The sequence below is a fragment of the Leptonychotes weddellii genome, chromosome 2, assembly GCF_054177405.1.
Source record: "Leptonychotes weddellii isolate Sample4059 chromosome 2, ASM5417740v2, whole genome shotgun sequence".
NCBI lineage: Eukaryota > Metazoa > Chordata > Mammalia > Carnivora > Phocidae > Leptonychotes > Leptonychotes weddellii.
In genome coordinates this window covers 159,412,985-159,425,906 of record NC_138370.1, presented here as the reverse complement: position 1 = coordinate 159,425,906, position 12,922 = coordinate 159,412,985, and the positions used below count along the sequence as shown (strand labels likewise).

The following is a 12,922-nucleotide window of genomic DNA, read 5'->3' as shown; positions in this document are numbered from 1 at the left end:
TGTTGTTGCTAGAGGACAAAGCTTACTTTGTAGTGATAGAGTATTCTTGCTAATGTCATGTATTCAGACTATTTCTAATTCAAATTACTGGATTTTATTTAACCTCTAACTTTTTCTATTGATCATAAGTTTCTTATTGTCAAAGAACATATTTCACTTCCAGAATATTTTCCTGCTTACATAGACGTGTTTTGTTTTGTTTTGTTTCCAAGAAATTTCACATACCACTATACTTCAGGGTATTTAGAAATAATCAAAATCTCTAAAATCACAAAGGCAGTTGACATCAACTTGGTAAACCTCCTCCTAGACCCCTCTCTGTGAATACATTCCATAGGATTGGATGTGAGTACATGGAGAGACACGTGTAATCACATAAATGTGTGTGTGTACATGTACATGTGTGTACACCTAAAGGAACCACAGTATACGGAGGCTTTTATCATCTGCTTTTCCATTCAGTGGTCTTCTAGGGAGATATTTTCTTTATCAAGTGCATTTAGATACACATTATTTAAATAGGTAAATGATATAATTTATTTAATCAAGTTCCTACAGCTGGATATTTATTATTTAAAAAATAATTTCCCTTTAATGAACAGCACTGCATGAAACATACTGTGTAGCTCTCATTTAAAAATTATTTTTGTGGACATACTTTATATCTTTAGTGTGACATTATTAATGAGAGTTACCTTGACTTTTTTTTTTTAGGACATCAATTTGTTAGCACAATCTGTTAATTATTAAGTTATAATAAAGAATAATCATAACTTGCCAAGTACAGGTCCCTTCCTCTCAATCACGTAAATAGACGCTATTTTTTCTTTGCAGTATGCATTGCCTCAGGAACAAAGGTGGCTCTGTTTAATCGACTTCGATCCCAGACAGTTAGTACCAGATACTTGCATGTAGAAGGAGGTAATTTCCATGCCAGTTCTCAGCAGTGGGGAGCATTTTACATTCATCTCTGTGAGTACGAAAATGTGTATTTGATGTTTTTAGTGTGAAACTGTTATTCTTTGATAGTAAGATATACAGCTCTATTAAGTTTTGTTGTTTTCCTAAGTAGATTAATGAACTCTAAAAGGTAATAATTCAGCCTCTTTTTTCCCTGCAACGCAGTGGATGATGATGAATCAGAAGGAGAAGAATTCACAGTCCGCGACGGCTACATCCACTACGGACAGACCGTCAAACTTGTGTGCTCTGTTACGGGCATGGCGCTCCCCAGGCTGGTACGGATCTGCTTCGGCTTTAGTTGTGTGTAGGAAAAATAAAAGACACAGCATGCAAATGTAAAAATACACTTCAATTTCATGCTTTTTAATTTAAGAAGATGTATCAGTAGTCACTGCTATTCATTATTCACAGTTATATCCCACTTTATTGTGTTTTTATGAATGCATTCTTACTGACTTTCTGTTACACTAGTATCTCTAATTTTGGTGGAGTTTTCCTTTTTGGTTGTATATCTGAACATGTTCGATAGAGGGCACTAAATAATTATGTTATGATTTCCTTTCTTAACTAATACAGATACTCTGTCGTCATTTTCTGTGGTACCTGCTCTGTCCCACCACAGGACCAAGTTCTCAAAATATAAGCTTAGTTTTTATTAGTTTACCCTCCTACAAGAAGATAGATTTATTGAAAATTAAATTGTCATTTCATACTCAGAGAGGCATGGTGTTTAGGGCTTTTTGTTCACTAGGATGATTTTGAAACTGTAAAAACTGCATTTCTTAGCAAAATGAAAGCAAAAGCCCCTTATACTCCCTCCTTTATGTTCCCCTTCCTTTTCTGAAACAGAGTACAGTTCAGTTAAGATGGAGGGGATTTATGAGTAGCCCTGATTCAAGGTCAAGTTGGCGGACACGGTGTTGGGCTGTATATCCAGTTTATCTCAGAAATATGGTAAATATTGTACCAACAAGCTACAAAGCCAGCATGGAGGAGAGAACGCCAGTTGGAGTAATCCCTGATGTTTTATGAATGTAGAATTCACCAGACACATACCTTAAGTTAAAGTGTTTGCACTACCTGTTATCAGATTTCTTTCCTCTTCTCAATAATTAGAAATGACCAGGGGCGGCTGGGTGGCTCAGTCGTTAAGCGGCTGCCTTCGGCTCAGGTTGGGATCCTGGAATCCTGGGATCCAGCCCCGTGTCGGGCTCCCTGCTCGGCAGGGAGCCTACTTCTCCCTCTCTCACTCCCCCTGCTTGTGTTCCCTCTCTAGCTCTCTCTCTCTCTGTCAAATAAATAAATAAAATCTTTAAAAAAAAAAAGTCTTTAAAAAAAAATACTTAGAAATGACCAAAGCAAGTTTTTGATGCCAAATACTAGTGAACATCTTTGGTTTCCTTATTGGTGAGAGGTCATTCAGCAGTGTCTGTGTCCAAAGAACTCTTGTGGGGAATAAAACTGAACCAAACATGGCTCATGTTCTCAATGTGTTTATTAGCTAGTGGAGAAACAGTGGAGTACACGAATAACGGTACTCTAGACAAACCATGACTCTCATGTGATGGGGAAGCAGGAGTCAGTGCTATAGACCTAGAAGCTCTAGACTTACATCATTCAAAAATCAGTTATTTCTCTAAAGTCCAAACCTCATCAAATTTAAATGTAGCTCGAAGACTTTAGCATTGAATTGAAACATATTACTTGAGTTTAGTCAGTCTCCCAGACTATGTTAGAAGCTATAATTGCTAAAAGTGTACTGTTTCCCTTTAAACTCAAAAATTGGCATGGTGTTAGTAGAATGGCAAATATTCTGACTAATAACTGTAGAGCTAAAAAATGTAAACGTGAAAAAAGTTAACTTTAAAGATTGGGACTTTTATACAACTGTGGCTTAGCTTAGTTAAAAATCTTTGAAAATTGAGATGTAAAGTAGTAAAGCCAACAGTATTGCATGATATTAATAGTACAGTTCTAAGTACTTTCACATATATTGATTTAATCCTCATAAAACTGAGTAGTTACTATTAAGGATGTTCATTGTGGAGCAAAGTATTACAGTCCTACATACATACATGCATCCTGCAAATACTCCTGAACCTTCCATGTGCCAGCAGCCATGTCTAGACACTGGAGATACATTGGTGAGCAAGACAGGCTTTCTGTCCTCATGGAGCTTACATTTTGTTAGGGAGATGGACAAAAAATCAGCTAAAGAAATACCCATATTAATGTATTAAAGGTTAAAACAAATGAAAAGAAAATAAGCTAAAAAAGGATAAAGTGAGACTTGTGGGAGTGCTTCCAGGGGTCAGAGAAATCTTTGTAGTGGAGATATTTGAACAGAGACCACAAACTGAAGAGCATTTCAGACAGCATGAGTGCAAAAAGAACTTAAGATGGAAATGTGAGACAAATAGTAGGGACGCCATGGTAGCCCAAGCCAGGGGAGGGCTGGAGGCAGGAATTGAGATATTATCTACATATAATAGGAGGCCACTGGAGGGTTTTAAACAGGGCATGGTGGCTGGTTTATGTTTAGAAGGGTAATTGCGGCTGCTCTGTGAAGAGGAGAACGTGGATGGGGTGTAGCAGTGGGAGCAGAGAGACCGCGCTTGGGCTTCTGTCATCATTCAAGCAAGAGTTGATGGTGGCATCTTAGACCAGGATTGTAGTGGTAAGGTGAGAGGTGACAGATTTATTTGAAAGGAGACGTAATAGAATTTGTTGACAGATTGGATGATGGGGTATAAGAGAAAACAAGGAGTCTAGGGTGACTCCAGAGTTTTTGGATTGAGTGAATGGTGGTGCTATTTATTGAGCTGTGAGTTGGAGAAGGATCACTTGTAGGAGGAAATTAAAAATCTGGCGTTTTTTAAATTTTTTTTTTTTTTTAAGATTTTATCTATTTGTCAGATAGAAGAGAGAGAGCACAAGCAAGGGGAGCTGTAGACAGAGGGAGAAGCAGGCTCCCTGCTGAGTAACGATCCCAATGCGGGACTCGATCCCAGGGCCCTGTAATCATGACCTGAACCGAAGGCAGACGCTTAACCTACTGAGCCACCCAGGCATCCCAAAAATCTGGGTTTTGGTGAAGATTGCGGTAGCCTATTAAACATCTTAAGTGGAACTGTTGAGTTGGTAGTTAAATATGCAAGTTGCGTGCCAGAGGAGAGAGGTTAGGGCTAGAGATGCAACTTTAGGAGTTGCCAACCTCTAAACTGCACAGAAAGGAAAGAGGTTGGAGAGAAGAGAAGGGGGTCCGAGGACTCGGCTCTGGGACAGTCTGAAGGCCAGTGAGAAGGCCAGTTAGAGCAGGGCTCTCCCCAAAAAGGAGGATGTTCTGTGTCAGTGCTTCTGAGAAAGCTAGTAAGGTGAGGACAGATGCCTCCTGATACCCACGGATTCATCTCTCCGGAAGTCCTTGGTGGCCCCCAACCAGGGCAATTGTAGTGGGGACTTTGAGACAAAAAGCTGGAGTTACTTCAGGAGATTGGACAGTGTGGAAGAAGAGTTTGCCATAAAGGGGAGCTAAGAAATGGAGTGGAGAGGGTGGAAGAGGGACACGTAGTCAAGGAGGGATTTTCTTTACTTTTGATTTTAGATGAGAAATAGTTCTATAACATGTTTATATGCTTTTGGGGGTGATCTTCTTCATAATCATCAAACACCTAGTGATTACGTTCTGTGGCCTAAGTGGCATCTCAGACTTGACAGGATTCTCTTTCAGACATCTGTATGTGTTTTGTGAAATACTTGAATTATAAAATTACTAAATAGAGTTCAGGCTGGGCAGGCAGCCAGCCAGCCCTGGAATCACACTCTGGTCCTTCAGCTTCTAACCAGGTGATTATGAATAAGTTACCTGGTTTCTCTGAGCCCATTTCCTAATCTGCAAAATGATATTTTAGGTTTTTAAAACAGATATGTTAGCTGATGAACTGCACTGACTAGCATACTCACAGTATCTTTAGAGACAGTTTTTTCTTTGATGTCATTGTATATTATTGGAAAAGCCAGCTGAATTTGCTGCACAAAATATGGTCCATTGGCCAACAGAATTAACATCAGCTGCCAATTTGTTAGAAATGCAGACTGTTAGGCCCCCATGAGATCTTTGGGATTAGAAGAAGAACCCTAGATGATTTGTATACACATCAAAGTTTGAAAAGCAGTGATCTGGAAAGCAAGTATCTGCCCGCCCTGTTTTTCAGGTGTTCTTGGAAGAAGGTAACAGCTTCCACATTCTACCGTGCTTGTCATCTGAAAGTATTTTTTACACCTCGCCTTATTGTTTGTAAATGTTTCTCCATATGTGATAATCTTTTTTTTTCTAATTATTGAAATACAGATAATTAGGAAGGTTGATAAGCAGACCGCATTACTGGATGCAGATGATCCTGTGTCACAACTCCATAAATGTGCATTTTACCTTAAGGATACTGAAAGAATGTACTTGTGCCTTTCTCAAGAAAGAATAATTCAGTTTCAGGTACGTTTTAAAATTATTGGTAAAAATGTACTATCTTTCAGTTAGCAGCATACAGAAACCTAAAACTCTCATTTAATGTTAATTGTACCCAAATACATGAAGCTGTTTTCAGATATTTATCTCAAGTCCAAAGGTTCTTTAACCTACATGATCCTGAGACATGGCCGTCACCGTACCTCAAGGAAGAACTCAAAACGATAAAAATGTTCTTGGAGAAACAGTTAACATCTAGTTCTGGGAAATCGAAAAGTTCCTCAGATCTTCCAAAAGTAGATTTTTTTAGTGTTTGGTGAATCCGCTGAAGCTGTGTGAAGACACTGTATATAGATACACATATATTTTGGGGGAGGTTTCATAATTATCAGATTTACATTGGGGTCTTCCTAGATGGTCATGACGAGATGTTTTGTAAGCTGATTTTTGACTACATTCATTCAGAAGTCTTTCATGAATACATCTGTGACATGGACAGATGATTTAATAGGATAATTATACTTTCATGTGAAACTCATTTGTCAACATCTGGAGACCTGTTTCAGAGAGGTGGCCACGTGCAGCCATTCTCCTCAGCCCGGAGCGGATGGACCGGTCTGGGTGTTTCAAGGTAGGGGTAGGGGAATGCCAGCTCACATCTCAGCTCCCCTCTGCTGAAAGTGCATGAGTTTCTAACTGCTCTTTAAGCTTGAGGGGTTCCTAGCTTCTTTCTTAGGGATCCATAAAGAGTTTTAATTAGCTATTTACATCACGAATTCTCATCTTTTATTAAAGAAATTACACAGGTACTGGCGTACTCTCAAATGGTCATTATGAAAGGTATTATTTTTAATATGTCACCAGAGTATTTCATATTATAATAAAAACTGCTGAATGTGAGGTTGCCAAATTAAATATTCTGTTTATGTTTATTTAGGGACTGGCAAAGCATCGTGTTTGGAAGTTCATAAATTTGCACTGAATTCTCTCCCTGTTAACTCCAGTGTACGAGTGCTACCTTGTTAAAATTGTCTTATACTGCAATGTATATAAAACTCGATTTCTAAACATTCTTTCTTCATAAGGCCACTCCATGCCCAAAAGAACCAAATAAAGAGATGATAAATGATGGAGCTTCCTGGACAATCATTAGTACGGATAAGGCGGAGTATACATTTTATGAGGGAATGGGCCCTGTCCTTGCCCCAGTCACCCCTGTGCCTGTTGTAGAAAGTCTTCAGGTAAGACCACTTACTCACAAGTTGACTTTTATTTTGGGGGGTTTTTGTTGTTGTTGTTGTTTTAAGATTTTATTTATTTATTTGACAGAGACAGCGAGAGAGGGAACACAAGTAGGGGGAGTGGGAGAGGGAGAAGCAGGCTTCCCATTGAGCAGGGAGCCTGATTGTGGGGCTCGATCCCAGGACCCTGGGATCATGACCGGAGCCGAAGGCAGACGCTTAACGACTGAGCCACCCAGGCGCCCCTCACAAGTTGACTTTAATGCTTTATAACTGCTCCCAGCTCTGACTTGGTTGATTTTTATTTCACAATAAATTTGATTTTTCTCCAAATCTAGTGATTTGGGGATGTTGTTAATACATTGTTTGTTGATTTAAAAAAAAAATAGCATACTTTTATATAAGAAAATTTAAGTTTAAATCTACTTGTATGTTATCTTGAGATGTGTTTAGCTCACTTTGTCGTTATTTACTTATTTTTAAGGATTTTATTTATTAAGAGAGCGGGGAGTACAAGCGGGGGGAAGGGGGACAGAGGAAGAGGGAGAAGCAGGCTCCCCATTGAGCAGGGAGCCTGATGTGGGGCTTGATCCCAGGACCCTGGGATCATGACCTGAGCCCAAGGCAGATGCATAACCGACTGAGCCACCCAGGCACCCCTATAATCATGTTATTTAAAAAGAAGAGTTTTGGGCACCTAGGTGGCTCAGTCATTAAGCATCTGCCTTCGGCTCAGGTCATGATCCCAGGGTCCTGGGATGGAGTCCCGCATCTGGCTTCCTGCTCTGCAGGAGGCCTGCTTCTCCCTCTCCCACTCCCCCTGCTTGTGTTCCTGCTCTCGCTCTCTCTCTCTCTGTCAAATAAATAAATAAAATCTTTAAAAATAAATAAATAAATAAGAGTTTTATTCATTTTTTTCACAAATCATAGTCAAATGAAAAACTGATCTGTGTACTTCAACGAAAAATGAAAATTTTTCTCAACATTGTTCTCATTTTCTGTGACTTTCAGTTGAATGGCGGTGGTGATGTAGCAATGCTTGAACTTACAGGACAGAATTTCACTCCAAATTTACGAGTGTGGTTTGGGGATGTAGAAGCTGAAACTATGTACAGGTACTTAATGAAACTTCTTACCTCATCTGGAGTTTTTGATGGGGGTGGGTACATGAGGTTCATTCCAGTTGTAAAACGTACGTGGCTTCTAAGTGATTTCTGTCCCCCCCGCAGATGTGGAGAGAGCATGCTGTGTGTTGTCCCAGACATTTCTGCATTCCGAGAAGGCTGGAGATGGGTCCGACAGCCAGTCCAGGTCCCAGTAACTTTGGTCCGTAACGATGGGATCATTTATTCCACCAGCCTTACCTTTACCTACACGCCAGAACCAGGGCCACGGCCACACTGCAGTGCGGCGGGAGCCATCCTTCGAGCCAGTTCAGGCCAAGTGCCCCCTACTGAGTCAAACACAAACAGCGAGGGAGGCTACACAAACGTCAGCACAAATTCAACCAGTGTCACATCCTCTGCAGCAACAGTGGTGTCCTAACTACCGTCTTTTTGCAAGGACTTAAACTGACTTGAGTGCGGCAAAATGGTGACAAAGGAGAGAGAGAGAAAGAAAAAGGAAAAAAAATGAACCATCTTTTGTGGTTTCTTGGGAAAACTTTTCATACCAGGTGATACTGTTCCAAAACCCCACTACCTACAAGTGCTGATTGGACGTGCAGAAGCCACAGTAAAACAGACAAGCAAAACATGGAAATGTACAAACTATTGGAATTCGGTGTTTTTTTCCAGCTGTTCTTTTTGTTTGGTTGGCTTTTGTTTGGTTTTGTTTAAATGGGCAAGAAATAGAGATGTGGCTGGAATAAAAGTTAATCAACCTAGAAGACACAAATCTAACATAGTTTTTACGGACCAAGGAACTTGCATAAGCTTTAGCAAAAGGTACATTTTCACCATACCTTTTTTTTATATCACAGTATCTAGTACACCTTTGTTACCAAATAGGTTGTTTTCCTCCCCGCCCCTCTTTGAGCTTCTGCTCTTCAGTACATTCAAGTTCCAAGCCTGACCATGCTTGTTTAATCTAATTACCATATTCTTCCAGGGTTTTTTGTTTTTGTTTTTATTTAAGGCTGGAACTATTACTTTTTTTTTTTTTAAGCAGATGTCTTAATGACTTTTCATGAGTCGAAATTGTTTTGATTTCAGCAAATCAAATCTTGTAAAGGCCCGCATATTTTTTTTTTAAGATTATATGAAGTCTGTGCAAAAGCTTTAAAAAAAAAATGCCTCTGCCTTGCCTGCAATACATGCAATGTACGTTAACTTCGTCTCTGTTCTCAGACACTGTCCATAGTTACTTCCTTGTTTTCCTTTTTTTTTTTTAAAAAAGTATTTATAGTGGTATTCCAAGAGGTGGAATTAAATGTGGCCATTTAGTCCTTAATGAATTAATGGCGTAGAACATGGTATTTGGAGTGTTATCTCCCCTTTTCCCATGCGTAAATGTATCTCCATGTTTCAGGATTTGTTCAGGTCCCTTCCCCCACCCCTACCCCGCCCCCCCACAACTCCCTGATCTTGTACATAACTTGTATTATGTGTAAGTTAAACATATTATTTTGAACTTGGAACGTTCCCAGTGATTTCATTCAGCAGGGTGTTTTCTGCCTTGTCGGCATATGACAAAAAAAATATATATATATATCATGAGAAGTATTTGCTACCAGTTGGTAGATGGTGCCCTTATTGAGGAAAATCTCAGCAAAAGCATGTGTTTACTTTTTTTTTTTTTTTTTTGGTAGCCTAGGTCAAAACATTGTAACCTTAAAACAAGATGCTTTTATTAGATGACCAACTAAAATAGCTTGGAAGACAGTACTTTTAGAACAGATAGTTGTGAGATTATAAAACTGCAAATGTAATTTATCTTTTCATATCTCTCCTGCCTTTCTTTGTCTTCTCTTCCCCAGTACTGAGTGTCTCCACAAATGTCTCTTACTCAGAAAACATTTCTTTTCCATTCAGTTAAGATTTAGTTGCATTCAGGGTTGTGTGTTGGCCTCGGACGCTCGGCTCACCGATTTCACGTTGCTTCCCTTCCCGCACTTTGGTTATGCCTTCGTTCGGTTTCTCAGAAATTGCGGCCGACTCACTGGGCTACATTTAATACAGGAACCCTGTGTGTAACTTATAGGACACAGTCTAGTAATACAATCATCCTTCTTAGAGTTAAAAACTACCTCTAGAATGTGGTAAGCTTTTACTGTCCCATAAAACAGGAGCCACAAGTACCTTATGAATGCAAAACTAACTTCCTGCAATGTTTCCAGACAGAACATTGTCTTTCTGGTGTCCTGGGCGATTTTGAAGACATTGTCATCGGAAGACTTTTTAAACATCTTATTAGTAGCCTTTTTTTTTTTGTCCCCCGAGCTTTGCTGTCTTCATCACCCATCCTTTTGCTCATACTATGTCATTGTGAATACGATTGCTAACCTCTCTCAATCACCTTTTCCTCGGTTTTCAAGGGGGAAGTCATCTGTAAAACACGTTAGTGGTTAAATCAAAGTTATTGTGGTTTTATCTTACTGCAAGCCTTTTTAATTACTCACAGGCTGCATTCTTCTCTCTATATAAGCCTTCTCTTCAGATCTGCTCCAGTCACTAGCTTCTCCTGTAAGCCAACCCAGCCTCACACTTTAAATCTGTTCCAGTGATCGAGGGCAGAATTGTGGCCTTATCTGTCTTTGTTTTTAACTGTTTACTAGCTGCTTCTTGCAAACTTGCTCATTTCCGAGTAGTATTTCTTCTTCTCTGTTGAGTCACCAAAGTAGTCTTTATACAGTGCTTTTCGTTCGGAGTGTGGAAATATTTTCAGTGCCGCTGTCCTTTGAATGGGCCACTCCCCAGGTTTGGTGTCTAGTTAGGAAACTGTGTTAAATTAACCGATAACAGATGAGATACTTTTGAAGAACAAACGATTCCTTACCTGTCTTTGCAGCTCAAATTAATTTTTCAAGTTGATGGCTTTATTAAAATGAACTTTGCTTTTTTACTATTTAATTATGCCTTATTTTGGCTCTTTGTTTCTTTTAATAAGATGATTTTGAAATATTAGACTGTAAAGCCTTTTCCCGTTTGTTTTTTTGTTTGAAAAGTCCAAGAATGTACTTATACAGGCATTTCCCTTGCTATTTTATGCCATTCTGCATACCACAAACTAAAGACTGAAATGATTTGTCTGTTGTACCTTCTTATTTTAATCAATAGTTCTTTTGTCAGCTGCTTTTAAAAAAAATCTTCTTGGATTGGTGAATCATTTTCAGTGTATAATTTATAGGAGCCTTGTCCTCTGGTTATAGAAGAACACAGCCCCTCCTCCGATGGCATTATTAGAGATGCTGGTCCTTTTTCCTCATAACGACTCTCTTAGAATGGTGGCTGCTTCAGTTAGAGAACATTCGAGTTTGGGGTTTTGTTTTTGTTTTTCCATTCTGTTTTAGAAGTGTATCTTCTGCTCTCATGAGCTATGCAATTTCTAAAAATATGCTAGAAACTGAGTCTGTGATCCGGTATGTTTTTATTAGTTCCATTGAATTGATCACATAGATTGGGAAGGCAAGTAAAAGACTTTAAATGTAGAATGCCCGTTTGATTTTGAATGATTTCCCGAATTGAACACTAGGATAATATTTAACCTGCTGCTGACTTTTCTTCAACTGTGGCAACTAAAGGCATCCTCATTTATGTGTTAGTGAAGTATTTATCATTCTCTGCACAGACTTATTTGCGATCATAACTGGTTAGTTTTTGTGTGTGTGTGTGGTTTTTTTTTTTTTTTTAATGAAATTGGTACCATCTGTGCCCTCACAGAATATTCCCAATGCAGTTTTTGAGAACTAAACTCCTCATGTTTAACCAGATAATCCACAGGGGGGAGGGGTTCCTTTTTTAAACAAAATGCTATTCAATTATTAACCAAGTTACTTACTTTTGATTTCAAAAGCAGCTGTGTTTTCTGATGAGTACTGAACAAATGTGTGTAATTTCTGTGCCAGACTTTTGACTTTGTTTTCAAGCACTGTAATGTGGGATGAATGATTAGAAACAATAATATATTAGGGTTTCTATTTAACCCTTTCAGGACTGAACTGTATCTCCTTTTATTAATTTTTCCCTGTGTTGTGATAAATGTTTGCCAGCATTCAGTACTGTGTTGGTCCAGATGTAGGTTTATATGCTCATTTTTAGCTTATTTCTTGTACCTTGCAGCATGCTCTACGCATTCAGTCCTTAAGGGGTTTATTTTACAAACTGTGCGCCTGTAAGGTTTATTAGCAATAAGATAGAAAATTGAGCAAGTTTATACCATAATTTTGTAGAAGAAAGAATCTGCTCAGTTCCATATTTCATCCATGAGAAACCTGCAATACGGCAGTTTCAAGGAATAAATAAAAAGGAAATGTAAACCATTGTAAAAGTCTTCTGTCGAATGTGCCTGATGCATGTATGACCTTCTTTTGATTTCAGAATACTTCATAAAGATACAATTAAATTACATATCACAGTTTGCATATTAAAAATCTTAGCTTGCTATCTGCATCACATCAAAGTGATAGCTATGTGAATTTCTTTTTCAGTGTTTTTTAACTATGTCATACTTCCGAGAGAGAGAGAGTGTTTTGTGGTTCCCCTCCCCATAATAAGGGGCTTTGTCACTCAAGGGGCGTATCCTCCAATTCAGGAACATTTCAAGCTACTCTCAACAAGATTAAAGAGTATTTAATTTAGCAGCAGCTTGCTTTCCAGTATAAAGTTGTCATTTGGTTTGCCATACGGAAGAACATATAATGATGGTTTATGCTTTTTAGTGGGGGCTCCTAATTGGAGAGAGCCTTCTTTGTTTAATAGGGAAACAAAGTAAAGGGGGGGGCGTTACATATTTTTTAAATCATAGCAAGTTTTTTATCTGACTTCTCCCAAAAGAAAAAAATACGTTACCAGAATTTTACTAAAGACCTCTTACTCTAAAAATAGTGATTGTTAAATAAGAAACAATTTAGTTGGAAGCTTTTAAAGGTGGAGATTGATAGTGATTACTTGATGTAAAGTTTAGAAGAGCATAATCATATATTCCTTGCTCTAAATAGTACGTGAGCCCTTTCTAAGCAATCTTAACCAAAGATCCATTAAGTCTATTTTCTTCTTCTTGTCACCAAACCCCTAGATGATTGCCATTTATAGAG

At 38.6% G+C, this 12,922-nt stretch overlaps 1 protein-coding gene across 5 annotated transcripts in view; it reads left to right on the top strand.

Moving 5' to 3' along the window:
• Nucleotides 1-12,156, top strand: part of RBPJ (recombination signal binding protein for immunoglobulin kappa J region) — a 109,780-nt gene extending 97,624 nt beyond the window's left edge. For all 5 annotated transcript variants that reach the window (XM_081812529.1, XM_081812527.1, XM_081812525.1 and 2 more), the window contains 6 exons: nucleotides 835-972; nucleotides 1,126-1,238; nucleotides 5,315-5,455; nucleotides 6,514-6,669; nucleotides 7,681-7,784; nucleotides 7,899-12,156. In XM_081812529.1, the coding sequence (XP_081668655.1) occupies nucleotides 835-972; nucleotides 1,126-1,238; nucleotides 5,315-5,455; nucleotides 6,514-6,669; nucleotides 7,681-7,784; nucleotides 7,899-8,214 (968 nt within the window). In that variant the 3' untranslated portion in view covers nucleotides 8,215-12,156. The remainder of the gene's footprint in view (nucleotides 1-834; nucleotides 973-1,125; nucleotides 1,239-5,314; nucleotides 5,456-6,513; nucleotides 6,670-7,680; nucleotides 7,785-7,898) is intronic.
• Nucleotides 12,157-12,922: the final 766 nt, after the last annotated feature.